At 47.6% G+C, this 27,953-nt stretch overlaps 4 protein-coding genes across 6 annotated transcripts; all 4 read left to right on the top strand.

Annotated features, from left to right (window-relative positions):
- Nucleotides 1-1,737: 1,737 nt before the first annotated feature.
- Nucleotides 1,738-3,286, top strand: HOXD11 (homeobox D11). Its single transcript, XM_050339876.1, has 2 exons — nucleotides 1,738-2,422; nucleotides 3,000-3,286. Exons 1-2 carry the CDS (start codon nucleotides 1,816-1,818, stop codon nucleotides 3,233-3,235), a joined length of 843 nt encoding a protein of 280 aa, XP_050195833.1. The 5' UTR covers nucleotides 1,738-1,815; the 3' UTR covers nucleotides 3,236-3,286.
- Nucleotides 3,287-10,913: 7,627 nt separating this feature from the next.
- Nucleotides 10,914-14,001, top strand: HOXD10 (homeobox D10). The gene is made up of 2 exons (XM_050339877.1): nucleotides 10,914-11,709; nucleotides 13,107-14,001. Exons 1-2 carry the CDS (start codon nucleotides 10,968-10,970, stop codon nucleotides 13,382-13,384), a joined length of 1,020 nt encoding a protein of 339 aa, XP_050195834.1. The 5' UTR covers nucleotides 10,914-10,967; the 3' UTR covers nucleotides 13,385-14,001.
- A 2,752-nt stretch (nucleotides 14,002-16,753) lies between these two features.
- HOXD9 (homeobox D9) lies at nucleotides 16,754-18,675 on the top strand. The gene is made up of 3 exons (XM_050339857.1): nucleotides 16,754-16,886; nucleotides 17,178-18,001; nucleotides 18,410-18,675. The coding sequence occupies exons 2-3, from the start codon at nucleotides 17,350-17,352 to the stop codon at nucleotides 18,649-18,651; spliced, it is 894 nt and encodes a 297-aa protein (XP_050195814.1). The 5' UTR covers nucleotides 16,754-16,886; nucleotides 17,178-17,349; the 3' UTR covers nucleotides 18,652-18,675.
- A 4,500-nt stretch (nucleotides 18,676-23,175) lies between these two features.
- On the top strand, nucleotides 23,176-24,769 carry HOXD8 (homeobox D8). 3 transcript variants are annotated; one of them, XM_050339852.1, is made up of 3 exons: nucleotides 23,176-23,458; nucleotides 23,738-23,885; nucleotides 24,474-24,769. In XM_050339852.1, exons 1-3 carry the CDS (start codon nucleotides 23,351-23,353, stop codon nucleotides 24,767-24,769), a joined length of 552 nt encoding a protein of 183 aa, XP_050195809.1. In that variant the 5' UTR covers nucleotides 23,176-23,350. The 3 variants fall into 3 exon arrangements, with proteins under 3 accessions (XP_050195809.1, XP_050195808.1, XP_050195807.1); XM_050339851.1 differs by having other exon boundaries at nucleotides 23,351-23,885; nucleotides 24,477-24,769; XM_050339850.1 differs by having other exon boundaries at nucleotides 23,351-23,885.
- Nucleotides 24,770-27,953: the final 3,184 nt, after the last annotated feature.

Below are 27,953 nucleotides of genomic sequence, written 5' to 3'. Positions count from 1 at the left end.
GCAGGGGTGAAGGAATGAGTTCCATAATATCTGCCTGGCCCTGGTCTTTTTATTTTTAGAAATGGCAAGCTGGGCTGGGGAATGGAAGCCCCTGGGGCAACCCTCTACTGCTCTGGGGAGCCAGGGGATGCAGGAGGGGCCGTGCCGGTGGTGGCGGTGGGGCGGGGGCCAGGGTGCGGGGCACAGCCCGGGCTGCGGGGCTCCCGCCCCCGGAGCCTCTCCGCACTGTGGAGCCGGGGGCGTGCAGGAGGCGCTTGTCGCAGCGTAGCCGGGTCCCCGGGGGCACTGCCACCTCGAGGAGCCGGGGAACACATGGGCCTTCTCTCCGCTTGCCCTCAGCTCTGTGGGGCCGGTTCCCCACCTGCTGAGCTCTCTGCTTGCTGTGGTACCTGGATGCTGATCTTTGTGGAGGTGATGTGGGGCCTGTTGACTTGCCGGTGCCTCCTCCCGGGCATTGTAGGGCTGAACGGAGGCGGACCTGCTCGGCTTGGGAGACTTGTCCAGATTTCGGGTTTATTTGGAGTGCGGCATGTCGTGGGGCTACGCTGGCTCTGCTGTACAGTGGTGGAAAAAAGGCATTCCCATAGAGAGCTGGCAAACGTTTCTGGAATGAGGAATTGCTCGAGCATGGGGTTATTAAGGCGTGTGTTATTTATTCTCTTCTCTTTTCAGCCTTTGCGACCCTGTTTGTGCTCGTTCATATAAAATTATATTTCAAGGAGAAAATGAAAATTGGCAAAAATGAGCCCTCGAAGGCAGGGCGGGAGCGGGGCTGGCGGTTGCTGTGCATGTCTCCTGCTACCAGTCCTGCTTTTCCCTTCCAATGAAAATGAACATTTTGGTGGGAGTTGGAGGCAGGGGAACAGAGGTCACTTTGTGTGCTGCTCTGCTTCCTAAGGAAACCGTGCTTGGTGGACCTCTTTTCCTGCCCTAGCCCTTTGCCTTACAGAAGAGCACGAAAGTGTCTCCCTTTCATAAACCCGGCTGCTGAGAGATGTTCTGTTTGCGTATTTCTCATTTCAGTTTGGCGCCTTGACACAAGTGCGCAGTGTTTGGGCTTATAAGCGAGGGAAAACGAGGTGGTCGAAACTCAGGCTTTGAATTTCGTGACCAGTTTTGATGCCAACCGTGGATTGCAGGAGCCGGGCGGGCAGATCCGGTTGTACTCTCGAGCGTGTGAATGGGACTTGGCTTTCCTGAGTGAACCATCAGCCACCCGCTTATCATCTTCGAGAGCGGCGGCCGGAGAGTATCTCTCCCTCTAAGTAGTAGCGATCCCGTTTCCGAGCCGGGGGTGCCCGTCCGTGAGCCCGCACCCCTCGCTCCCAGGGCCACCTTTCCCTGCGGTGGCAGTGCTCCCCCCTGGCTGCCCGCGGGGGCCGGGTGGCGATGCGGGCGGGGGGCCGCTCACCGTGGGGCTCCGCGCCGGGCTCCGGCGGTGGGCAGGCGCCTGCCCGGGCGGCGCGGCCCCAGGTGATCCGCCGCACCACCTACGTGTATCTCACATCGCCTGGTGAGAGGATGAGAGAAAAAACCGGCTATATTTGTACAAACGGCGCGCTCACCTCCCCGTGCTGGGAGGGCTCTTTGGAGAGATCTTAGGAGCCTTTCCGAGGGGCTGATATAGATATAAGGACATTTCTACATCGCGTCACGTGACATAATTACCACTAGAATCAATCAAGATGAATTGCACGTCAGCACACGGTGGGGATTTTTTCTTAGTTGATCCTGTCCAAACCCTCTTGTGCAATAGATGGATCTTGTTCAATGCATTGAAGCCTCCTGGTTCCTTGCAATCACAAAAAGGAAGACATGACTGAGTTTGACGATTGCAGTCACGGCACATCCAATATGTATCTGCCAGGGTGCGCTTATTACGTTTCACCCTCAGATTTCTCGACGAAACCCTCTTTTTTGTCTCAGTCGTCGTCCTGTCAAATGACTTTTCCTTATTCTTCTAATTTACCTCATGTTCAACCTGTGCGCGAAGTAGCATTCAGGGAATACGGATTAGAGCGCAGCAAATGGCAGTATAGGGGCAGTTATGCTCCTTATTACTCAGCTGAAGAGGTGATGCACAGAGACTTTCTGCAGCCTGCGAACAGGAGGACGGAAATGTTGTTCAAAACGGACCCTGTCTGCGGCCACCACGGACCGTCTCCCACCGCCTCCAACTTCTACAGCTCGGTGGGGAGAAACGGCATCCTGCCGCAAGGTTTCGACCAGTTTTACGAGACAGCCCCCGGACCCCCGTACCAGCAGCACTCCGAGGGCGAGGGGGACGCGGAGAAGGGCGACTTGAAAGCCCAGAACAACACTTGCAGTAAAACACCTTCCAGCCAGGAGAAGAAAGTGACACCAGCAAACAGCGCCGATTCCCCTTCTGGTGAGGCTGTTGCAGAGAAGAGCAACAGTTCAGGTAGGTATCAGTAGTAAATTGGGGGCAAGAGTACAAGGCCAACACTTTGTCAAGCCGCATTTTATGTGCAATTTTATAAGCATCCAAAGGATTTTATATATCCTATAAGATTTCCTTTACCGTTGTAAAGCGTGTTTACGATAGGAAACCAATTTAGGTGGGCTTAAGGTATTCTTGGAAGAGGATATTAATTGTTATTAAATTGTTGATTTGTCAGGGGGAGACGGGGAGATTTCACAGGTAGTGCTCAGAGTTGCCTTCGGTTTAGAGCTTAAGATCTTCGTTTGTTTGGGGCGGGGGGTGTGCGTGAGAGGACTTTGAGAAACTTGGAATTTTTCCAACCCATTTAAATATCTCTCTGTATTGCTTGAAGAGCTCTCTTTTAAGGAGAAGTTGGGAAATATTAGCTTTTTTTTTTTGCTAAGTCACCCGGAGATTATAAGCATCAGGAATATTTTTTGAACTGCTAGAGGGCTGTTATCCAGGCAATGGGATATTATCAGAGTCTCTGATCAATTCGTAGCTGAGCATGTTCGTAGCAGAAGCGTAAATAAGTTTCTTCTTTCTTCAATTTCAGCAATTCCCCAGCGATCAAGGAAAAAGAGGTGTCCCTATACCAAATACCAGATAAGAGAACTAGAACGGGAATTTTTCTTCAACGTTTACATAAACAAAGAGAAAAGACTGCAGTTGTCCAGAATGCTCAACCTCACTGACCGGCAAGTTAAAATCTGGTTCCAGAATCGAAGGATGAAAGAAAAGAAACTGAACAGAGATCGACTCCAATATTTCACTGGGAATCCCTTGTTTTGAAAAAAAAAAAAAAAAAAAAAAAAAAAAAAAAAAAATATTAAAAAAAAAAGAGAGAGAGAGAGAAAGCAAGAAAAGGAAGAAAGAAGAAACACAAAGAGTAGTTTGGTCTCTCTGACCTACCATCTGAATGCAAAAGTTAATTGGTTTACATGACACATCCACCCTGCGGAACTCAAAGTTTCATTTTCATGTGCAACTCCACACACTGAATGGCCACTGGAGATTTCGGGGCTTGGCGGAGCAGATTCCTGATAAAGGGAAACTAGAGTAAATCCTACTGTCCACTCTCAAGTGTTTTTCGCCAAAGGTGCTTTTTTCCCTCTCCCACAGTACCAGCAATGGACCTGCAGTGTGTCTGGTAGTTTTTGCTTACAATTCATTGAGTTCGGGGGGGCTCTGTTGTTGCTTTTGAGCTAGGATAACAATTTCCTCCCTTTAAGTGAATGCGGTTTATTTAAGAGATGGTAAATGTACGCTCATTATATATATAAAATATATATATATATGTTTCTATTGTCATCCAAAAGCATGGGCCGCTGTCTTTTTCATGTGAATAAATTGTTTCTAGTAAAGTTAAGGTTATAGCTTCCGTGCACTGTATGGATTTCCACCTCTGAAAGATCCTAGCCTTTCCCGGGCTAGAGCCAAGTTCAGTTAAATAATAACGGGAGGAAGCCTAGTGGGGTTATTTTAAAAGAATTTTAAGTAAGTAATAGTTTAGATGCCTAACTCTCCCTTTGTAGGTATGCGTACCTTCCCCTCGCTGTGAGACAGAGCCAACATGGCTGTCTGCAGACCATCACGTCTGATGGTACTACAATTACTATAAACAGCGAAAAAGGCTTTTTTTTTTTTTTTTTTTTTTTTTTTTTAACTGATCAGGCTTAAAATAAGCCCAGAATAATCACCGTCGATGATTGTTTACTTGTTAGTGAAGGGCAAGGCAGAAAGAATGAGGGCTGGGAGCGAGTCAGACAAGAGGGAGCTATAAACAATTGGCACTAGAGGGGAAAAAAAAGGGGATAAAAATAAAAAGCGGGGGAAAAAAAACCCCACCAACAAAAAAACCACCCAGCACTTTGGAGGCAGAGGGTGGATCTCTTAAATATGATTGCCGGGTAGGGCGAGCGGAGCGCGGCGCTGGCGAGAGCTCAGCTTAGCCCGGTGCTCGGCCACGGCGGGCCCCGCCGGGGGCCAGCACCCGGTGGAGATCCGCTCCTCTCCTCGCCGCTTTATCTTGGGTGACCTGGCTGGGCTGTTTACAAAACCTTGAACTGTCTAGACAACACCATAAAACCCGAGGTTCTAAACAGCTTAATTGGGTTATATTATACACCTTCTGGTGGGTGAAAAAGAGATTTCCGCAGTGTGCAATAAAGGCGACGAGTGAGAAAAGAATTTGCCTTTTTTGAATAGGACGAAGGGGCTCTCGCTATGCTCGCACGCAGGGAAGGCAAAAGTGCCAAGCAAGTCAGGAAAAGCTCGAGAATTCCAAAAATCGAGAAGGAGAAGAGGAGGGAGGCATGACTAAAAAAAATTTTTTAAACACTTTAGCAAGAAAAACATAAGTGTATGCCTTTGAACTTCCAAAATGTCAAGGTCATCACCTTTAACCTTTCTGAATAATTAGGCGCCTTAAGGTTCCTCTGTTATTTTCAACCACCACCCACTCTCTCTCTGTCTTCCTCTCTCCCTCCCTCCCTCTCTCTCACACACACGCACAGCCACACACACACTTTTTACCGCATAGCTGGCCATATTAGCAAATGCATCATAACGCAAAGAAAATCCCGGCTGGGTCGAGGTGAGCTCTCGGCGGTGTACAGTGAGCGTGCCCGGCTCCTTTCCCCACCAGCTGGAGCACAGGGGGCTCCTCACTTTCCTCTCTTTCTCTTCCACACCCTGGGAATTCGACCCAAACATCTTTCTTTCTTTCTTTCTTTCTTTCTTTCTTTCTTTCTTTTTCTTCTTCTTTTTTTAAAATTATTATTAAAAATTATTTTTAACTCATAAGAAAAAGAAGGGTTTTGTTTAGAAGGAGAAAAAAAGGGTGGCCTCCATGAAATGCCTCGTAATTTAGGGAGAAAGACGATATTTCTATGCAGGTTTTCTGCGGATGTGCGTTTCCCAACAAAGCCCATTAATTAGGAATGCGCAAAGTCACGGGGAATTCCTCCCAGAATTTTACCAGACCTTATAGAAAAATTCTCGCGTGTCTCCCGATCCTTAATCCACAGGGTGAGAACGAGTCGTTTGATTTTTCTCTTCCTTGCAGTGCTTTAATAATCTCTCTCAGCATATTAATATGCCTTCAAAATGCTAAGATACCGCAAAAGTGTACCGCGGAAACCGAAACACCCTAGCATTCATCTTGCAAAAATGCTCTATGATAGCAGTGCTAAGTTGCTATTTAAAAAAAGAAAAGGAGAGACCCAAGACTGAGAGCAAATTTAGCTGAGGAGAAAGACTTGGAAGAGGAGAAAATTCCCGGTGCCTGGCGGGCAACGGCCACAGGAGGGCGCGCCCAGGCGCTGCAATGCCGCAGCCTCTGGTGCTCCAGTCTCCTTTCCCCCTAATAATAATTCCACTGCTAATAAAATATCTAATATATAAGTAACGATAAGATTTCAGGGCCTTCCAAATGAGAAAATAAAGCATCAAAAAGATTTATTAAACAAATAACCCATAACCGTGACGTGTTGGAGAAATATGCCATTTTAAAAGATTTTTTTTTTTTGGTCATAATATTTTATTATACATCTGAGCTTTAAAAAAAAAAAAAAAAAAAAAAAAAAAAAAAAAAAAAAAATCCCATAATTTTAAGAAAGAAAAAAACCAAACCGTGAGATACTCAGAATTCGTTCCCTAGAACGAAAATCTATCTACTCCTTTAAGGAGAACCTTAACGCGGGTGTAACAAAAGTAATGTAAAAACCATGCGTTTCCACAATTTATCTTCGATTCTTACTCGAGGCTTTTCTTAAATAAACCTCTGGATACAGAAAACATAATGTTAAAAACACATTTTATTTAACTGCGATATTAACGTTAGCTCCTGGGAGTGTTTATTTTTTTAAAGACAGACAGAGAGACTAAAGAGAAAAGAAGATATTTTTAATATCCTAACATCACCTTGCCAGGCATTGCTGAATGAAATCCTCCTCTTTAAAAGTACTATGGAGATCTATTAAAATGAAAGTAGAGATTAGAAAATTAAAGTGAAGTTTATGAATTTCCTGGACGTTCTCCAGCGACAGAATATGTTCTATCTTTCTAGTTCTTGTTTTGTTTTAATTTTTCCCTCCACTGTGCACTTTTGGTCAGAATCTGAGGAAAGAAAGGGTTTCACTGCTTTCTGCTTATTTGCAGAATTCATCGAAATCTATTTCACGTGTGCTCAGCCATATTTCGCGTTTTTTAAAGACCCGTCTCTCATGAAAACATTTGTTGGCACTTCGTCTGCTGGGTTGTTGGGGTGTGAGTGGTTTTTTTGTTGGGTTTGTTTGTTTTTTTTTTTTTTTTTTTTTAGAAGTTCATTGTTAACACTTTCCTAGAAATAGCCTTTCCGTCGGTAATAAACCGGCATTGTACAATCTGAAATCCTTGGGATCCCTGACGCCAGAGGTAGCCCTTGAAGGCATAGCCATATCCCGGAGGAAAATCCACTGATCTCTCGGTGGCGATACTCATTTCGAGGGGGAAATGTTTAGCGAAGTTTTTGTGTTTGTTTTTCTTGGCATAAGAGTTGGTGTGGCGAAAGCCCACACCAACCCCAAGCCCATTAGGCTTCACACGAGCTGTTTTAAACCCTCGCAATTACGGTGAGGCCGATCTCAGAGCATGTAAACGAGTGATGGGAGCCAGGGTGTGTGTTAATTTAAAAAAATTTTATACATACACCAGGATATGGAAATGCCGCTTTCTTATTTTTTGAACTATTGTGTAAATGTGACGATTCTGTGCGAGTCTACAGCCTTTTCTACTTTTCCTTTTTATCCCTTTGTCTGTTTAATTCCTTTAGACAGAAAAGGTTATGAGCTATTTCCAAATGTCTTTGGGCTTGTCCTTTACGGAGAAAGAAAAGGGCACTTGCTTATTTTCCGATTAAACTACAAGTGCGGTAGGAATCTGCCGAAAGATAAATGTGCAGCCCAAATACGGAAGATGAGGGCTACATGGGTGACCAATATACACGCAAAAATCTCATCACACCAGATATGCACTTTGATGTTCATAGAAGTATAGAAATATAATAGCGGAAGGGCTGAGGCTTCGGGTGAAGCCGAGAGCACAGTCAATGTTACCTTGCCATCCTTAAGCACAGAAATAACACTTTCGAAGAAAAGACCAGGGTGCTATTTTGTTTATTTCATAAGTTTTCATATTTAGGGAAATGCATAATGTCAGCAGTACGTCGTGTCTGTCCCCCGCCCTCCGTCAAAAAAAATGCAGGGAACCTGAGCCCTCAGCCCAGACACCGACTCTTTCTATGAAAATATGGCACATAGAAATCTGGGCAACGTGACAGTTGCATTATTAAAAGAAGAAAGGGCACAATATCGTAGCCAATTTTTTTTCTTGAATAAAACTATTCTTCAGTTTCCCTGCAATTTAACAGCGTGGCATAAAACATACAGTCTGCGCGTTTAAAGACACCCTAAATAAAATTCTGAAATCGAGTGAATCAAAGGAAATTTACTAAAAGCTTCCTGGGTTCCAGCTTGTTTTTAAAATAAGACATTTCTCACAATACCTTTGTTACTGACGGCATCTGCAAAATATCTAGTTTCTTTCATACCTCTTTCCCATCCCCCTCACATAATGAGACACAAACACAGCAAATTGCAACTATGAGAATGCTCGGCGCAGCCGAGACAAAAAATAATCATATCACCAGTAATAAGGTTTAGGAAGATAAGGCAGTGAAAATTAAGCCCTGCTGCCACGTCTGGTAACCCCCAGTTTTTAGTCCTGACATTTGCTGGAGGAGAAAACTGTAATGTCCACCTATGCTTTATTACAAACAGTAATTTACATCTGCATGGACCCATTGGTTGGGGCATTTTTCCACCCTCGTTTGGAAAAATATGGGGCTCTGAGAGCAAAACCTTTATATTAATGTAGATTATATATCTCATTTATTGCACAATATTGATTTATTTATTAATGTTAATTACTTTATTCCATTTTAATATGATTTAAAACAATAGTGACATTAAATATCCAGAGCCTAAGTCCCCAGTTCCCCAGTGGCTCTAGCGTGTTTATTCAACTTCTATTTACATCAAACTTAAACTTTCTACTGTTCGTTTTCAATAAAAAATTGCAGCTCCTTTTTAAAACCCTCATGATTTACCGTGAGCGAAGGGTCTTATGGAGCCGTTTGCCAATCCTGAACACAATATTTAAATTATTATAATCACAACAGTCATCTGAGTTTCCGTGTAGTGACATGCACGAAATTAATATTTTCAATTACAAAAAATCAAAGAGCTCTCAAGTCTAATCAGGAGTCCAGAATTCAGCTCCTCCAGCAGCAGCAGCAGCAGTGAGGCCAGCGTGGAAAGCAGTTCAGCATTTGCTTATTGTTTTAACTTTACTGTTGGGCGAAACCCGCCGCAAACCTCTGGGCTCATACTTCAGCTGGGATTTTTCTGGGACCCCCTTTTCTTACAGTGTAAATAAAGATTATGAAAGAGCCATTTGATGGGCATAAAATTCCTGATTAGATTTAATAGTCAAGTCTTAAACTGCGTCAAGAAAAATAGTATTTTGTTTCTTTAAACTCTGTGGGTTGTCCAGGCTGTTGTTGAAGAGGAGGAAATTGCTAGAAGGCGAAGGGGGGACGCGGCGCTCGGAGGGAGCGTCGTGGGCTCAGCCGCGGCTTCTTTCCCGGCGCAGGCGAGTCTTAGCCATGGCTCTGATCATGATCTTACATGGCCATCGCGCCGCAGCGCCCGTGGCTCGGCTCAGCCCGCGGCGGCGGCGAAGCGTGCCCGGGTAGGGCAGGGGCTGCGCCAGGCGCAGGGGATGCTGCGGAAAGGGCTTGCGAGCAGCGAATATTACGAAGGTAATATTTAAACTCTCCGGTAACCCAGGAGCTGGAGACTGCAGCTATAAAAGGCACTGGCTCTTAACCTGACAATGATGTTGTATTTGAACAGCTGCGATAAGGTTTTAAAAGGTCTGTCTCATTGCCACCGCGAAATTTTAAATAGGGTTATTGTTACCAGCAGTGTAAAGTGTACGGCAAAGTGCAAAACATCCAAATGCTAGGAAACAGAGGAAAATTCAAATCCACGTTGGTGAAAAACGCATGTTTGTAACTGTGAGAAAGACGCATTTAAATTCTCTTTTAATCCTTTCACGTGCTGACTGCTCTTGGGGACTTGAAAGGGTGTTTTGATGGTAGAAAGGCCCAAAATAAGCAGGCGAATGAATCCGAAACAAAAATTATCAACAAGTTTACTTTGTGTGGGTGAGAGTCTTTGACAGCATTAGTCCCAGATAAGAAATACTCCAATCTGAGAAAGCTAAAAAAAAAAAAAAAAAAAGAGTAATAAAACCAGCTTCTACTACTACCACTATTACTGCGGGTGTAAATACGACTAAGAAGTGGGAGAAAAACCAGTAAAATAGGTTTAAAACCTTGGGACGAAAAACTCTGGACTACCAGGTAGACAGTTACTATTGCCTTCTGCTGGTTGCTTTCTTTTTTTTTGTTTGTTTATTTTACAATACAGATGCATTATCATTCTTAAAAAAAAAAAAAAAAAAAAAAGAGCAAAGAGAAAAAGTTGCTTGAACGAGTTGCATTGAGGATATTGGTTTCTATATGTTTTTTAGTGAGCAGTGCTACAGAAGAAGAAATTATCTTTTTGATGCTTTCGGTTTCCTGGGCAAGTGAAAACCCCACTTTTTTAACTTTTTTTTTTTTTTTTCCCCAGGCGGTCTGGAGAGAGCATTGTAAAATAATTTTAGGAATGTAGCTTCCCTATAAAATTCGAGTTATGACAAAAGTCCACCTTTTAATATTTGACGATTTGTGTTAAAACAAAAATTGACCTTCTCGGTTAGCAGCGAGGAAAAAAAAAAATCAATAGTATAATTTTCAATAATTCATAACGCGAACGCCATTATGCTAAATCTTAACTATTAATCTTATCCTTTACAAAGTCTCGATTGATTTGTTAATAAAATATCTTCCCGTGCGCGGCAACAGAGGGTATAACTCTTGAAAAAGCCTCAGAAGCAAGAAAATTACCGAGTAGCCCGAGAATGCAGATGAGGGGTTTTTATTGATCGCCCCCTGATTCTCCTTAATACGCATTAATAAATCCCGCAACCTTTTGTCCCCCGCACTTGTCACGGGCGGGGTGTGTGTGGGGGGGGTGTCTCTCGGAAGGCGCCGCGGCGGTGTTTGCGCGGCGCGGCGCGGGGGGGGCGCGGCGCGGTGCGGTGTTTGCGCGGAGCGGGCGCGGTGCGGCGGTGCGGCGGTGCGGTGCCGGCGCGGGGGCGCAGGGGGCGCTGTTGACCGCGGCGGGGCGCGGCGGGGCGGCGCGGCGGGGGCGCGTCAGCGGCGGGGCGCGTCAGCGGCGGGGCGGCGGGCGCTGCCATTGGGCCCGCCTGTCATGTGGTCGCGCGGAGGCATCCGCAATTACAACGGGAATGTTTTCCTAGAGATGTCAGCCTACAAAGGACACAATCTCTCTTCCTCAAATTCCGCCCCAAAATGTCCTTTCCCAACAGCTCTCCTGCCGCTAATACTTTTTTAGTAGATTCTCTCATCAGTGCGTGCAGGAGTGACAGTTTCTACTCCAACAGCGCCAGCATGTATATGCCACCTAGCACAGACATTGGGACGTATGGGATGCAAACCTGTGGACTCCTTCCGTCTCTGGCTAAGAGAGAAGTTAATCACCAAAATATGGGTATGAATGTACATCCTTATATACCTCAAGTAGACACTTGGACAGACCCGAACAGATCTTGTCGAATAGAGCAACCTGTTACACAGCAGGTCCCCACTTGTTCCTTCACTACAAATATTAAAGAAGAAAGCAATTGCTGCATGTATTCCGATAAGAGATCCAAACTCATTTCTGCAGACGTCCCTTCCTACCAGAGGCTGGTGTCTGAATCATGCCCCATTGAGAACCCCGAGGTTCCCGTCCCAGGATATTTTAGACTGAGCCAGACCTACGCCACTGGGAAAACCCAAGAGTACAATAATAGCCCTGAAACGAGTTCAACTGTAATGTTACAGTTAAACCCTCGCGGCAGCTCCAAACCGCAGATATCTGCTCAACTTCAGCTGGAAAAGAAAATGAATGAAAACCCGAACAACCAAGACAGCACCGCTAAAGTCTCTCAAGTGGAAAGTCCCGAGCCCAAGTCCACGCTGCAAGAGGAGCGGAGCTGTCTGCCTGAAGGCTCCGTGTCCAGCCCAGAAGTCCAGGAGAAGGAGAGTAAAGGTCTGTATTACCGAGTTTAAGCCGTGCCGTGGTGTAACTCCAACACGCCAGCACCATAAAGCACGCTCGAATATACTAACGAGCATCACAGCCATCACATTTAATGCTAAGGAGTATCGGGCTGCAGGTGCTGTCTCTCTGAAGATTTTGGCAGGCAAAAATGCCACACAAAATGGTCCAAAGATTTTCCGTAGAGATCTGCCTCTCCCGTGCATGCAGACCGCCTCTGTGATGCGGGGAATATAGTCGTGTGCTCCCTAATGCGCTGCAACAGCCAAAAGCAGCCCCATACATCTAAAAAAGCAGGTCTGGAGGTTGTAAAATACGACCACCTCAACTTTTCTCTCGTAGTATTTCGCCTTTTTTTTTTTTTTTTTTTTTTCCGCTGAGCTTTACTACGGTTTGATTGCATTTAAAGTTAATTACGATCCTCTTAAAATAGGTGAGGAATAGGTGCTACAAGGCTGGGTAAAGTTCGAAACAAATGCACAATGAAAGCAGCAGCCCGCTATCTGCCTGGTCCAAAGGTTGAATATTTCAATGTGGTTCTTTAGATAACCTTAGATTGGTCTCCAAAAGTGCACCAGTATTTTGAAATGCTTTTGAAAGCTAAGGGCGGTGGTAATCTGATTTTATTTTCCCTCTAAAAGTGCACTAGACCTTTTCTTTTGAACGGCATGTATCGAAGAATACCAAAACGGGATTTTTTTTCTTATCAAAATGTACTTTGCAACCTCTAGGTCGATTTTTACCCTATGTGTGCATTGAGAATTGCTTTATCTGAATTCTATTTAGTATCCCAGGTCTAGACTGATGTGGGGTAGATTTATTTCTGGTGGGAGAAAAAAAACCCTAAAAAGAAAATGGAAAAAAAATCCGAGACAGAGGGTGGAAATTTCTTGTATATAGTTTTGGTTGGGAAAATGTCTATATCTGTTTATAGGTGTGCTTGTGTGATTCAGCTGATGTGTGTGGGGATGCTGCTTCAAAATAGAGTGAGAGACTATTTTTTAATTTAAATATTTTGGTGGCAAGTGTCGTGGGAGCTCGAGGCGGCCATGGCGAGGCTAGACCCGTTAAGATGTGTTCATGGGGCGGATGGCAGGTTAAATACTGTTGAAATGTTACACGCCGGCCGAAAACTTGAGGGACCCTTACTGGCAGGGGCAGGAGAGCGGGGCCGTGAGAGAGTAGGGTGCCGTGCTTGGGGATGGGCAAGCCCAGCCTGGCAGCAGGTCCCCTCCCTGTGCCCACACCTTACCAGAACCGTGTTTAATGCCCACATCCACCATATCTGCCAGACACTGCAGAGGAGGGGTCATGGCCAAGGGTACACTCTAACAGCCTGAGGTATTTTTGATTTTGTTCTTCTTCTTCTTCTTCTTTGATTTTGATAGAGGAAATCAAGTCTGATACTCCAACAAGCAATTGGCTAACTGCAAAGAGTGGCAGAAAGAAGAGGTGTCCTTATACTAAACACCAAACACTGGAATTAGAGAAAGAGTTCTTATTCAATATGTATCTCACTCGAGAGCGCCGTCTAGAGATCAGTAAGAGCGTAAACCTCACTGACAGGCAGGTCAAGATTTGGTTTCAAAACCGCAGAATGAAGCTCAAGAAGATGAGCAGGGAGAACCGAATCCGGGAACTGACCGCTAATCTGACCTTCTCTTAAACCCTAACCCCGGGGGGGGCACCAGTGAGGAGTGGGCACAGCACCACCACTTGCTAAAAGCAGGAGAGACTCTGGCAAAACCCGGCATTTTCCAGTTTTTTGTTTTGTTTTGTTTTGTTTTCTGATAGAATGTGACTCTTCGTCCTTCTTTTAGCGCTGCAAGTGAATATGTATTACTATGATGAGTATATATAAAACCTAGCACGTGTAATTTATTTTTGTTCTCATCGTAATGCAGGGTAACTATTATTGAATATTATCATTTGGTCTTAACTTATTGGAACTGTCGAACATCCAAGCAATGTGACTTTTTCATGTTTTTACTAACAAAATGGTATTTATGTGGGGCTGTTACACGGGCCATAACATTTTGAGTACATTCAATACTTTCAGAAAAAGAGCGGGGGGAAACTGGGGGCGGGGGGAAAGAGAAGCACATTATAATGTAACTATTCTCGCAAATGAACTTAGAGATTGTCCTTCGTAAAATGGAATATTTCCTTCTTCTCCATTGTAGACATTTCCTTGTGGTGCATATGTGGAATAGTAGTCGTTCAGAAGCAAATTGTCCCTCTTGTGCATGTTCTGTTTGCATGTATAATGCAATAAACTCTGTAAACTACTGCGGTTCCTTTGGTTTTCTACAAATGTTTAACGCAGAGATCCAGGTTGGTGTCCTGATCCTTCTCTATCAACACCTTTTTGGACTGGTGTACCTTCTTTACCATATTCTGGTCTTTGTGTGTGTGTGCCTGGTTTTCTTTCTTTCTTTTCCTCCATTGTTCCCCCTCCTTTTTTTTATTTTTTTTTATTTTTATTTTATTTTTTAGGGTTGGGGTGGAGACTGGGCAGGGAAATGATGTAAACCTAATTAATTTATAAATGTCTGTAAACGATTGATTAATTGATAAAATGTTGTGTGATGTTCGCAGTCTGACAAACTGAATGAAAAAAAAAAGAGAAAGGAAAAAAATGTTGTAAAATATTATGACTTAAACTGGGCATCCTCATCCAATCAACTCGTAAATGGTAAGTGATAAAAAAATCTTTCTGCTACAAGCTGTCAGGAATATGTGTGTCGTTTTATTTGACGTTCGTATGTTGATTTAAAAAATATCAGTCACTATGTGCATACAATGTGTAGACTTTGATTTCATGTCTTCGCTCGCTAAAAAAGAAAAAAAAACCAAACCAAACAAACAAAAACCCAAACAACCCCAAGAAACGCAACAAATGCAAAGCTGGGTATAAGTAAGTGTTAAGGAGCTCAGTTTTTGGTCGGCTCAAGAGCTTTCAGAAGATGGTGAAGGAAAAATATTCCCTCAAAATACTCCCAACATCTGGCAAGGCTGGCTTTTTTGAGCAGAAACGCTCCCCAGCCTGCTTACAAAAGTACACCAGCCTCTTCAGACCTACTTTTGTCACCCTGCACCGTTTCTGTTTGCTCAGAGCTCGTTTTATTTCTCGCAATTCCATTTTAGTAGCACACATCCAGTTAATGACGTTCACGACTCTTAACCCTTTCTATACATAGCTGAAAAATGTTATTAGCAGGGCTCTGCTCTGGAAACTGAGGAAGGGCATGCGTGCGTGAGAACGGGTGAATGCCCGTGTGAGCAGAAATACTAAGCAGAACAGCAAATGGCTTGCAAATGAACATGACTCCAAATTGAAGTGCAAATACTTGGGCATACTATCACCTTCAAACGGTACTGGAAAAATAGTGTGGTTACTGTTTGCGTTGGGAAATAAGCTCGCTCACAATCAACGCCCATTCCTCCCCTAAGCTGTTTCTAAATCAAGAAATTAAAAGCAAGATAGTGCCAATGTTGTCCGACTTGATGACAGATCCTGCTCATAATTCTATTGGTGGCGTTCTGTTTGCTCTCTTGTCTCTGATATTTAATTTAAACCAATACTTCCTCATGTTCACGTTTACTCATAGGACAGAGCTATATATTCCTCAAACCAAGGCATAAGCGTTTTGAATCTGCTAGAGCCACAAGCACTTAGGTATTTTGTGCTTGTTGCCTTTTCAAAAAAAGCAAAACCATACCCCAAAATGCCCTTTATATATTGCATACCTTTAAACGGCCTTTTCTTTTCCTTTAAAGATACGCGCTACATCACCAAAGAAGTTTCGGCAGTGGGAAGTAAATTTCTGACTCCATACCAAGTGTTTAACGTATGTAAAAAAAGGAGGCTCACTAATCTTCCTACTTTACCAATTTATATCTGTGTGAAACGAGGGCAAGTTCTTCGCCATACCACAAACCCTGCTTCTAGGGAACAATGTAAGATAAGTTATAAAATCGCAGAAGAAAATGCTAAAGTCAGATGACAAAAAAAAAAAAAAAAAAAAAAAAAGAAAAGGAAAAGGAAAAGAAAAAAAAAAGAAGAAGAAGAAAAAAAGGAAGAAAACAACCTAGGAGAGTAATAAATCATTAAACAAACAGGAATTTCAGTCCCTTCCTCATAACGGCACACGAGTAGGAAGTGTTTTCCCAGCGCTGCTGTCCGTGCCCCTGGCGGGCTGTGCTGAGGGCTGTGCTGTGGGCTCGCCACTAACTCTCTACGTTTCCTCGAGATCCCGACATAGCCACCATCCCTCGTCCAGGGGAGCAGGCGTGGGCAGAAGACCATGGGTAATCCAGTTTTCTATACTAACCGGGCACCGTTTCTCTCGGGGAAGAAAAACTGGGCCGGGAGGGAAGAGTGGGAAGGGAGGGGGTGGAAAAGAAAGCAAAGTGGACAAAAAAAAAAAAAAAAAAATCTCACGTAGGCATTGAACGTGGCTCCCTCTGAACTAGGGGCGGAGGAGACAGCTCTGCCGACGAGCGGGGGTCAGTGACGGCCCTGCGAGCCGGAGCCTGCCCGCGGCAGCCGCGCTGCCAGTGCGGGGCCAGGCCGCCTCCTCGGGGCTGCCTTTGCCCGCATCCCTCCCGGGTCGCACTGGGCACCGTAAAGGGGGCTATGTTGGAGCTGTGCAGCCCCAAAGGCTCGCAGATACAGGAGCATGTGTTCAGCCACACGTCAGTTGTGCTTTGAGACACAGGCTTTGCTGTTTCCATCCGTCCATTTTATTAGAGACACATTAATCTATAATCAAATACACCTCATAAAATTTTTATTGAAAGGCATAAAATCATTACAGAGGTCTTCCACCTGCTTTAAAACAACACAATGGGCATCTCTTTTTAAAAGTGTATCCTTTCTATGGAAACTTTCTGTCCAGGGGTAGGGGGAGCGAATAATAATACCCGCACATGCTCTGAAATATGGAAGTACCGCAATGTGCTTTTACTGTAACATTTTCCTGTTTTATGAGAAGTCGTTACAGTCCCAGCTTGCGATGGTTTGTTTTTACAGGCAAGAATCCCCCTTTCCCAGCGGGTTCCCTCAGCAGCTTGGAGCGTGATTAGCAAGCCAAGGCTGTTGGATTTATTTAAACACCCTGCCTCTCATTGATTAAGAAATGAATGGCAGAAATCACTCAAAGGAGGTGAAGAAATAGTCCGCACCCGCCACGGCCGTGGGCTGCCAGCGCGGCCACGCCCGCCGCGCCCCGGGCAGGCAGGGCAGACAGGCGGGCAGCGAAGGCGGGCAGGGCGAGTGGGCAACAGGGGCAGGCAGGCAGGCAAGCGGACAGGGCAGGGGAGGGCAGGGCGGGCAGGGCTGGCGGGCAAGCGCGCAGGGCAGGCGGGCGGGTGGCCCCGGCGCGGTGTAGGTGCGCAGGCGGTAAAACGCACTGTGCGGGGCCTCTGTTGATGATGATTTTTTTTTTTAATCACAGCAGCCCCAGTTTAGCGGATTGATTTACTCGCAGTATTGGTAAATATGATCACGTGGGCTCCGCAACCAATGGTTGAGGGTTGCAGTCTGCAAAATACTACGATTGTTCTCCGGGAGGGTATCATATACAGTTAACAGTGTAACCTTTTATATGACTAAGAGGGGAGCCTAAAATGTCGTCTAGTGGCACCATAAGTAACTATTATGTCGATTCTCTCATAGGCCATGAAAGCGAAGAAGTTTACGGGAGTAGATTCGTCCAGGGAGGTCACAGTGCGACCTCCAGGCCATCAGGTGTTGCAGAGAGTTCAGATTTTTCCTCTTGTAGCTTTGCACCAAAATCCACGGTGTTCTCCACCTCCTGGTCCGCGGTTCACCCTCAGCCGTCTGCGGCAATGACCGGGATCTACCACCCCTACATGCACCAGCCCCATTTAGGGGCAGCCGACGCTGGCCGCTACGTGCGCTCCTGGATTGAGCCCTTCCCGGGCTTCCCGGGCGGCGGCGGCGGAGGCAGCAGCAGCAGCGGCGGCTCCGCGTCCAGCTCCGGCTCCTCCAACGGGCGCCACTACGGGATAAAGCCGGAGACGGGAGCAGCCGCCTCCTCGTCTTCCTCCTCCTCTTCCTCCTCCTCCAAAAGGACTGAGTGCTCCTCGTCTCGGGACTCCCAGGGGATCGGTGTGCCCGAGTACACGTGCAGCTCCTTCCTCCAGGAGCCCCGGGAGAAAGCGGCTGCCGGCAGCTCCAAGGACCCCGCCGCTTGCAGCCACAACCCCAGCCCGAGCAGCGATCTGAAGGAGGAGAAACAGCAACAACTTGACCCAAGTAAGTAAAAAAAAAAAGAAAACAGAACAAAACGGGGGGAGAGAGAGGGATAGAGGCAGAGAGAGAGAGGGAGAAAAAGGAGGAAAGAGAGAAGGAGAGAAAGAAAGAAATTGCCCCTTTGATTTATTGCCGAAACCTGTAAGGCTCGAATGTGCAAAACTGATAGTTTTACTAACCTATAAAAACGTCTAGACGCCTACCCCAGCGCAAGCAGCAACAAGCACCCATAAAAGACTCCACATAACCACCTACCATCAAGACATCATTTGTACAGTAAACAGACTGGGGCATTAAGGCTTTTATGATAATTCCTCCAAAGTTGTGAAAACAGTCCATCCTTCGTTAAATTAATTTAACGACCTTTCTCTCCCCCCGCCCCCCATTCTCTATATACCTCCCTTCTTCCAGATAATCCTGCAGCAAACTGGATCCACGCTCGTTCAACCAGGAAAAAGCGTTGTCCCTACACAAAGTATCAAACCCTGGAACTGGAAAAGGAATTTCTCTTTAACATGTACCTCACCCGAGACCGCCGTTACGAAGTAGCTAGGATTTTAAACCTCACAGAGAGACAGGTCAAAATCTGGTTTCAGAACAGAAGAATGAAAATGAAAAAGATGAACAAGGAGAAAGGCAATAAAGGAGACTAATGCTGGGATAGAAATGCAGTTGGGAATTATTGATTTAGTTTTGAGTTTGGGGCTTTTTTGGGGTGAGGGTGGGTTTTTGGTTGCTGGGGGTTGTTTCGGTTTTGGATTTTTTTTTTTTTGATTGGTTTTATTCTTCCCCTGCACCCTCAGCCCCCCATACGTTTCTCCTCCTCCCTCGCCACTCCACTCCAGGGACTTTAAATCAATCTGGTCTTTTTTTTTTTTTTTTTTTTTTTGGATAGAAGTGAAACGTGGTCAATGTCAGGTATTTTGCGAAATTTTGTCTTGTTCGCCAACGTGTTTTGCAGAGTTGCTTAAGCCCCCCCTCTTCCTTCCCACACCGTTTAGATGATGATATTGTGAGTGCACGTTAGCTTTGGGAACTCTATCTGATGTTAAATGTTTGACATGTTTCTTAAAAGTGATGTAGACTAGATAGTTATTTTGCCAAAATAAAGGTAAGGAAATTAATTATAATTACGATAATAAAACATATATCAAATTACAGCCGCTTAAATCAGTGGGGGTTGCTGTGCTGTCCACGATTTACTAAGATGAAATCTTTCCCCAAACCTCTGCTTTCTAGGTCTGAATGCTTCGCAATAGATGCCACAGCGAGGCCACGAGTTATCCCCCTCCACACCCCTTTAGTGCACTATTAGGAAGTTGTCTCACCCTTGGAGCCGCTCACCACAGGCCTCATGCCTCCCAGTCCCCCGGCTAGCTGCCACCCCTGCCCCCGGTGACTGTTGTATTAATTAACCACTCCGTGTCTCGAACTACGGACCTGTTGTAATTGTTGTCAGTTATTACACAATAAAGTCTGCCGTGACCGAACGACAGCGCTGCGGTGAGAGGAGAAATCTGTGCGCCCCTCGCGATGCCCTCTGCGCCGCCGACCGCGCAGCCCCCGCGCAGCCCCCGTGGGCCGGGCGCGACCGGGCCGGGGCCACGGGAAAACCCGGCCTCCGGGAGCCACTAAGGCCAGAGGAAAGTCACTTTTCCTTCTCGTCGCCTAATCGACATATGCTGTTAGAGATCAGTGCCGAGAGGCCGGGTAGGTGCGTCTGCCGCCGTACCGCTCCCAGGCCTCAGGTACCAGCGCTCTTTCAGAGATTGGCGATCCCTTGGGATCATGTAAGAGATACTTCCACATCGGTCCTCAGGAGCCAAGAAAACAAAATGATGCCTATTCGCTTAAACATTACTTTTGTATTTCTTTTATTTTATTTTGTCCCCTCCCGGTGGGTCGCTTCCAGCCTCAGTGCTCTTAAACCGGGAAGCTTGGAAGCTCCGGGGGGACACGGCTGCTGCCAAACGTTCGGCTTTGTTGGCTAGAGCTCATTTAGCAACGCGCCTCATGCCTTCTGCATTTATAAACACACATGACTTTATCAAGATAATTGAGATGAAGTTCATTGTAAAAAAAATGCTTTGTTTAAAGAGCAACCATTAAAATGAAGGACCCGTAAATATTTACGAGCAGTTCGGTTAATTCAAGATTAAGGGGACAGCTGAGAGACCTGGTGTTTAATGTTTTTTACCTCTGTAAGAAAAAGAAGGGAGGAAAAAAAGGCAAGCACTGCCAGGAAAAGGTGTTGCATTGCTTCCCATCCATTGTCGAGAAGATACCTATAATTCTTTTAAAACAGGAAGAACCGTGGTATAATAAAACCATTGAGATGGCTAGACGTCTGGACCTAATGAGTTTACGATATGCTATGGCACTTTTCTTTGAAACCACCTTATTTTGATGTTTGTGTTTGTTAGGGGGGGAAAAAAGGCAAAAAATGCAGACAAACTAGGTTTTAAAACCTTGGACTATAAATTTCAATATGTCAGCGTTGGGCCAAGGCAACAGACTCAAAAAAGACCCGAAGGTCATGGAACTGAGAGATTTTACAAAGTCCACTTATTTGTTGAAATGTATTTTATTGGATATTCTACTGCAATGAATCCTACAATGCCAGCCTCTATATTTTCGAAAATACCCATAGAGGGGGGTGATCTACAACAACACGTAAACAATATTCTTGTACACAACGCTCCATTATGTTGATTCCAGCAGAGTCTCTGTTAATAAATTGCCACCAAACCCATACTATCTTTTCAATATTTTATATCAGGCAGATTGGCAGATTTTACCTTGTGTATTTTTCCCTTTTGTTTACCTGTTTTTAATATGGCGTGCATTTATTTCAAAATAGCAGAAAGAAAACCAAAAGTCTCTCTTGAATGACGGAATGCAGTTCTTCTATGGAAATTACTTTCACTGTCAAACTGAATAATTTAATTCCTACCCGTTGGTTGTGTTAATATATGTTTGCACATATGCACAATCTCCTGCACACGCATTATACCGAATAATTCACAGGCATGTGTGGTGAAGGAGGGGGTGAACAAAGATTCATCTTTACTTTCGTTTACATAAATCAATCCATAAATACATAAAAGCAAGGGAAAACAAAATAACATCTTCAAGACAAAAACGTATAACACTGAAACTACCACACATGGAGAATTCGTGGTGTAATATGTGGGGAAACATGATCGAAAACGCGATAGCAGGCATCTTCAAAGCTCAGGCGTCTTTTCCTGGCTGCCATGTGTAAACGAGGCGCATTCTTTGTATGCAGTTGATTATAACTCTGACAAAGAAAAAAAGAAAGAAAAAAAAAAGAAAGAAAAAAATAAAAGCGGGTCACCGAAATGTGCTAAGAAAATGGCACTGTAAACTCATAGCCACAAAAAAAAAAAAAAAAAAAAAAAAAAAAAAAAGGCAGAAACCCAACCCAAACCAGAAAGCAAAGGAAGAGTCTCTCATCACCTGCCCCACTTTTGGCGCGGCACCGGACGGAGCGGGGCCGCGGGCAGCGCGGGCAGCGCGGGCAGCGCGGGGCGGGGGCGCTGCTGCCGCTACAGCCGCATGCCGCCAGAGGGCGCCCGCGCTCCACCCGAGCGCCGCCGCCGCGCCCCGCGCAGGGTCCGCGCAGCGCCCCCGGCCCGCGGAGCCGCCGCTCCTCGCCGGCACAGTGCTTCCCGCGTAACTAACGCCCCAGCGGGATGAGCAGGAGGGGCGGGAGTCTCTGGTGCGGATGCGGGAAGCAGCCACTACCCCTCCGTGCCCCTCTGCAGGACGAGGCATTGTCAATCTGCTGCCGCTCCCCCTCTCCTGGCCCGGCCTCCTGCCTTCCCCCGTTGGTGTCTGGCAAAGGGCTTTTACTGCTGGCAGTCCGTGTAGCACCAAAAATCCGTGTGTGTGGATCCCTGGGCCTCTCCCACCTCCCCCGCCTTTCTCAGGGCTGCACGGGAGTCCCTAAGTCTTCGTAAGTTCCCAAAGGCTTGCGCCCTGGGCCACGGGGCCCCTGCCCAGGGGAGGGAGTCGCTGCGGGCACAGGCCCATCCGGGCTTTCACACGCGGGGCAGCCGGGCTGGTCAGCTGGACAAAGTGGGTTATTCGTCATGGGGGCGGGAGTGGTGGTGGGAGAGAGGGTGAGATGGGGAAGGAGCCTGCGATGCCTTTTATGTAACCACAAATATTTTTTTGTCAATTCACATCAGACGGTCACACATGGCTCTGGCTGGGCCTGCATTATATTTCACCTACATTTTTCGTCTCTCTCCAAAATAGGGTGGACTCGAGCTCATGAGGATGTCTGTCCGAAAAGCTGGTTCCCACTGCAGGACGAATCGGGAAAGAGAGGACTGGAGACGACACCTCTTGGGGCTCGGGGGACAGCGGGGGTGGTCGGCCTGAGGAGCAGGGGCAGCGCCGAGCCTGCCGGGCAGAGCTTTTCTTCCTTCCTTCCTACTGGAGAACAGGGCTCGCTTATTTCGGACCGAGTCCCCGAGCGGTACTAACTGCTCACCCACACTTTTCTTTTTTTCCCCTCGGTAATGACGTCCACCAAGGGTGAAATGATGGAAAGTATATTCATAGGCATGATTTCCATTAAGTATCAATTAACCTGAAGCCTCAGCCATGCGTGCACAGAGTCAAGGGTAAATGTGCATCTCATTCCCCAGGATCTGCTCAGCTGCAAGGATATGATCCAGAGGGCCCTCTGGCAACGGGACTCGCCCGCTGCCGCCCCTCGGCCCCCCAGATGCCTGTACCGAACCCCCCAAGGCCCTTCGCCTGCCATCAGCTCCCTCGGAGGGGCTCTGCCCTTGCTGGCCGGTGAGGCAGGCCGCGCTCCGGGTGTCGCCCCCGGCAGCGCGCCCGCGGTTATCGCGCGGGATCTGCGCGGCCGCCTCTCCCCTGCGCGGTGGGGGTTTCAGCAGCTCCTGGCGAACGCGCACCGGCGGGGGGAGCGGTGGTGCCGCGGCCGGGGTGGATCCGGGCAGGGCTGGGCCGGGCTTTTTTCTTGCCCGAGGAGCGGCACATGTAAACTGAAGCCAAAAGTCCCCCCTGAGCTCACGAGCGTGTGCGTATGTGTGTGTGTGTGTGTGTGTGTGTGTGTGCTTGCGCGGGCTGCTGTGTGCCTAATAGGAAATAGTAAAAGCAGTGAGGCAGGTCATTTTGGGAGCGATTATAATCCAGTCCTGGTCACCACATACACGGAGAGCAGGAGAGGGGAGCGCACGGGCCAGCGACGGCGGCGGCGGCATGAGCGCGGCGTAGAGGCACCGGCGGCGGCGGCGGTGGCGTGAGGGGCGCCCCGTGCCCGCGCCCCCGCTCGTCGCTGCCCCCTCCCCGATGAGCTCCTACTTTGTCAACCCGCTGTACTCCAAGTACAAGGCGGCGGCGGCGGCGGCGGGGGAGCCCATCAATTCCCCGTACTACGACTGTCACTTCGCACCCGAGGTGAGCGGCCGACACGCCGCTGCTGCCGCAGCCGCCGCTGCCGCCGCTCTGCTCTACGGGAACGGCGCGGCCGCCTCCGGCTTCCCGCACCCCGCGCCCGGCGGGGCGGGGGGCGGCGGCGGCGCGGCCGCGGACTTTTACCACCCGGCCGGGGGGAGCCCCACGGCCGCCTACCAGCCGCCTCCTCCTCCCCCAGCCGCGCCTCCGCCTCCTGCCCCCTGCAGCGGGGTTACCTGTCACGGAGAGCCCGCTAAATTTTACGGATACGATAACTTACAGAGACAGCAGATTTTTACGACACAGCAAGAGGCCGAGCTGGTACAATATCCTGACTGTAAATCGTCCAGTGCTAATATTGGCGAGGAACCAGACCACTTAAATCAGAGCTCGTCTCCTGCTCAAATGTTTCCCTGGATGAGACCACAAGGTTGGACGCAGTCAAAAATTTGCTTCCATCTCACGTCTGAGTTTGAAACTTTCTTTTCCTCCTCCCGCTTCTTTCTCGCTGACTCTCGCTCCCTGCCTGTCTCCCTCACTCCTTACCTCTCTCCCCGCGATTCCTCTTACTGCGGTGGCTTGCGATAGTAAAGCGATACAGTAAGCAAACAGCAACCTCTGCAGAAGGCAGCTACCAACTCAAGAGTAGCCTTTAAGACTGCACCTCTCGAACCCCGAGGCGCAGTTGACACGCTCGCTCGTCTCCCGTCGGAGAAGGGTGAACGGGAAGGGTGTAGGGTCTGGAAGCGGTGTGGGGGAGACGGAATAAAAGACCATAAAGTGAACCCGCAACCCCCTGTGCAGAGGGACAGCTGAGGCAGTTCGTGCATTTGCTATAGATGTTTTTCTCTCACTTATGTAAAGCTCTAGACTCCTTCGTGCCCTGTTTTCTCTCCCTTCGGTTCTGTGGGGCTTCTCTCGAGGAATTCCAGAGGGACTGGAGCCCTCGCTCCCTACCTACGCCTTGTTTTCAACGGCCACACCAACGTCCAAACCCCTATGTTTTTGTTTTAAACAGCAGCGCCGGGTAGGAGGAGAGGAAGGCAAACGTACAGCCGATTCCAGACTCTAGAGCTGGAAAAGGAGTTCCTATTTAACCCCTATCTGACCAGGAAGAGGAGGATCGAGGTGTCCCATGCACTAGGACTCACCGAGAGGCAGGTAAAGATCTGGTTTCAGAACAGGAGGATGAAATGGAAAAAAGAGAACAACAAGGACAAATTCCCCGCTTCCAGACAGGAGGGAAAGGAAGGGGAGGCCAAAAAGGAAGCACATGATCTGGAAGAAGACAGAGCTGAAGGCCAGACAAATTAATTTTTGCCCTTTAAAGTCTTTGTGAAAGGTAATCAAAAATAACCAGGACCACAGCCTGACATCTCGGCTCTACTATCCCTGTACGTGATCTTGCCATAGGACGAGTGACCTCATGTCCCTCCACTTGACATTTCCCTTCTTTGGATGCTTCACTTGTTTGGGTGTTTATTTTGTTTATAAGCGTATCCAGAACAACTTCTAGATTTAATACTTCATCTACTTATTTTTGCAAATTTGATATAGAGTTTGTAGCAATAAATTTCTAATTATATATAAATATATATATATTTGCAATCTTGAAAGATGGTGATTGCGGGAAACGACATAAACTTCCTAATAATAAATACCAATAAGCAAGACATTTAAGAATGCCTTATTAATCAAGACAAGTGCACTTGTACTATTTTAATTCTTGTTCTTTTGTTGAATAAATTATATAAATTTAATAAAATTGAAGAAAATATCTTAGAAATATATTTAACCTTCTGCTGTGATATTTGATTAAAATAAACCAAATTTATTCAATTATAAAATGTATCGGAATCCTGATATCCTCTTTGTAATCCACTCCTAAAGTAACCTTTAGAGTCTCCACGGGTCTGGACTAACTCTCCCCTGCACCTTTCCCCCGTCCGGTCCTGGGATTCTGGGTGTTTCTGTGGGGTCTGGAATGGCACATTGCACACAAACCCTGCTTTTCGCTCGGGTACTGCGGGGTCGTGGTCGAAGCAGCGTCCAGCGAGGATTGCAGACCCACCTGCGAGCTGAGTCCACGCTGCGGGTCGGCCCAGGAGTCCCCTACGTGTGCGCCGGGACCCTGCTTTGCCTTTTCCTGCTCCCCACCGCGGGCTGCGGAGCGGCGGGGCAGGGGACGTTTGCCGACAAACACAGACATTTTCCCCGCGAAGGCGTTTGCTGCCGGCCCGGTTGGAGGGAGACGGGCCCGGCGAGCACGCTGGCCCCATGCCGGCCACAGCTCTGCTCCCCACCGGTGGGGGCTTCCAGCCCCGCCACGCAAACCACGGACAAAACGGGCCTAGCGTCCCCCGTAGATGGCGGACGAGCAGAGAAATGCAAAGCTTTTAAGGCCTTTCGTGGGGGTTCCTAGGGGGCTTTAATTGCTAGGTGTCCTAAACCTTGTGTAGACAGAGAGAAGGACCTTTCCCCCCTAAATCATACAGCTCGGGCGCGTTTCCCAGCGGAGGAAGAAGCCGAGGACAGAGCCTGCTGAACAGTTCCCTCAGCCATGGGTGGAGAGGTCCTCTCCGATGAGTAAAATGGTTTAATTTCTCTCCCCCTCTGTCCTCCCTCCTTTTGCTCCTGCTTCGCGGCAGGCTCTCGCAGAGCGCGGTATCAAACAGGACGGCCGAGAGCAGCCCTTTTTAGGAGCAGCAGGCAGAGGTAGAAATCGAATGGAAGCGACAGACACAGCGACAAACACGACATATTTTTATTATCTGCACAGAAACGAGCATGCTCCCGACAAGGCCGGGGCCGAGCCGAGGCTTCGCTCAGAAGATCATAGCCAGGGTTCCGAGGAGGTGCCGGCCGCCGCCGACTCCACCCGGCCCTGGGCCTTTCTCCTGCACCCACCGCTTTGCTCCCGGGATTTGTAGGGCGGGTTTGGTTCATTTCGTTTCCCTTCCTCTTCCCCCCTCCCCGCCAACGAGGCAGGCACGTTTCCACTCCTGCTAAGCGCCAGCTCTAGAGGGAGGCACGAGCAAGAGAAGCTATTGTTCTCGGTTTTATTTTAATCGCCTAGTTGGCTAAAGGTTGTAAAGCAGGGGAAACTGCAACAAAGCAGTGAAGTAAACATTTTGCTGCATGGATTTGCATAAATACACCGATACCCCTAGTGTCCAGGGAGGATTGGTCTGTTGGCTGTACCTTTAAAGAATACCAGTCGCCAGACGCACAAAACCCCATCGCTTTTCAAAATAATACTCGTGCCGGCAGCACGGGTACGTTTGGTCTCCGGGCAGGGCAAAGTCTCTTCACTCTGCTGCATTTGCGGCAGAGGCTGGGCGCAGCATGGTACCGACGGGCCCTGCCGTGGGGAAAGCCGTGATAGTGCCGACCGCTGCAAACATGGGCTGCCCTAGAGGAGAAGGCACGTCCTTCATACCCCAGGGGAGCACTTCTTAGGCTAGTATTTGTCCGGGAGAGAGCTACTGAGGTAGTTGTTTTTAATTACCAGACAAAGAGAATAAAATTAAAATACTCCTTAAGAAGTTTCCGTTAGCGTCGCTCTCCCAGGGCCGACTGGGAACGCAGCCACGCAGGCGAAAACTGACTTCCCTATGCGCACATAATTGGTCAAGGCCTAGTGGTAGCTGGAATCGTCCCTGTCTTACTCACCAGGAAAAACAAAACATCGCTGTAGTTAAGGTATTTCCCCCCGTAGCCTGACATATGAATCTCTCCCTCGGTCTTACTAGGGGACTTGCTGAGAAAATAGAAAACTGCACCAGAAACGGACTAAGGTTCCCATAAAATCGGAGCCATCGAGCTCCGGAGCAAACATCGGGATTTTGGCAAGAAAAAGCCGTAGCTGTGTGGGTCGCGGCGGGAGCGGTGGCGAGAGGTCGTCCGAAACGGCCATCGAGCGGATATACCGCCACTTCGGTTTCCGCGGATTTTCTCCATTTCCTAGTGGAGCAGCTCAGCGCAGACGCGAGTGCTGCAGAGACATCACGAAAGCTGTCAGTGCTTCCGCCGAGGGACACTCAGAATGGATGTGATATTCACAGGTGTGCAACTGCCTGAAGCAGCGTGTTTAAAAGATCCAACATTGATCCTACATCTTTAGGCGTGTTTACTTTTGTTAGCAGTTACAATCAGCAGGGAGGTCACGGATGGAGGGCTCTGGCTATTCCTTGAAACAAAACTTGAGCAAGAAACATCCACAGTATTCCGTCTCCGAGCCGAGCAATCCCTGTGGACAGAAGCCCATTTGTAATTTTTTAGAATGCTTTCTAGGAATCAGATTTTCCCTGATGGTGCCCCGGAAAGGTTTTATCGGGGGTGGAGGCACCCTGGGCGCGGTGACAGAGCCTGGCGCAACCTGCCGGGAACCGCACACTGCAGGGTGGGGAAGAAGCTGGGACTATTTTTATGTCGGCGACGGCTTCCGCTTCAGTAGTGGGCGCTAAAACAGATGTGGTTTCTTTTAGTGCCCGGCGGA

This window comes from Myiozetetes cayanensis, unplaced genomic scaffold, assembly GCF_022539395.1.
Source record: "Myiozetetes cayanensis isolate MyiCay16 unplaced genomic scaffold, myiCay2020 scf9, whole genome shotgun sequence".
Classification (NCBI taxonomy): domain Eukaryota; kingdom Metazoa; phylum Chordata; class Aves; order Passeriformes; family Tyrannidae; genus Myiozetetes; species Myiozetetes cayanensis.
Note: the sequence above shows the minus strand (reverse complement) of the source record. Positions and strands in the feature narration are given on the sequence as shown.

Coding starts and splice junctions, on each gene's coding strand:
- HOXD11 (XM_050339876.1), top strand. CDS start 1,816: ATGACTGAGTTTGACGATTGCAGTCACGGCACATCCAATATGTATCTG. Junction 2,423..2,999: donor AGAGAAGAGCAACAGTTCAG/GTAGGTATCAGT, acceptor CTTCAATTTCAG/CAATTCCCCAGCGATCAAGG.
- HOXD10 (XM_050339877.1), top strand. CDS start 10,968: ATGTCCTTTCCCAACAGCTCTCCTGCCGCTAATACTTTTTTAGTAGAT. Junction 11,710..13,106: donor CCAGGAGAAGGAGAGTAAAG/GTCTGTATTACC, acceptor TGATTTTGATAG/AGGAAATCAAGTCTGATACT.
- HOXD9 (XM_050339857.1), top strand. CDS start 17,350: ATGTCGTCTAGTGGCACCATAAGTAACTATTATGTCGATTCTCTCATA. Junction 18,002..18,409: donor ACAGCAACAACTTGACCCAA/GTAAGTAAAAAA, acceptor CCCTTCTTCCAG/ATAATCCTGCAGCAAACTGG.
- HOXD8 (XM_050339850.1), top strand. CDS start 23,351: ATGAGCTCCTACTTTGTCAACCCGCTGTACTCCAAGTACAAGGCGGCG. Junction 23,886..24,473: donor TCCCTGGATGAGACCACAAG/GTTGGACGCAGT, acceptor TGTTTTAAACAG/CAGCGCCGGGTAGGAGGAGA.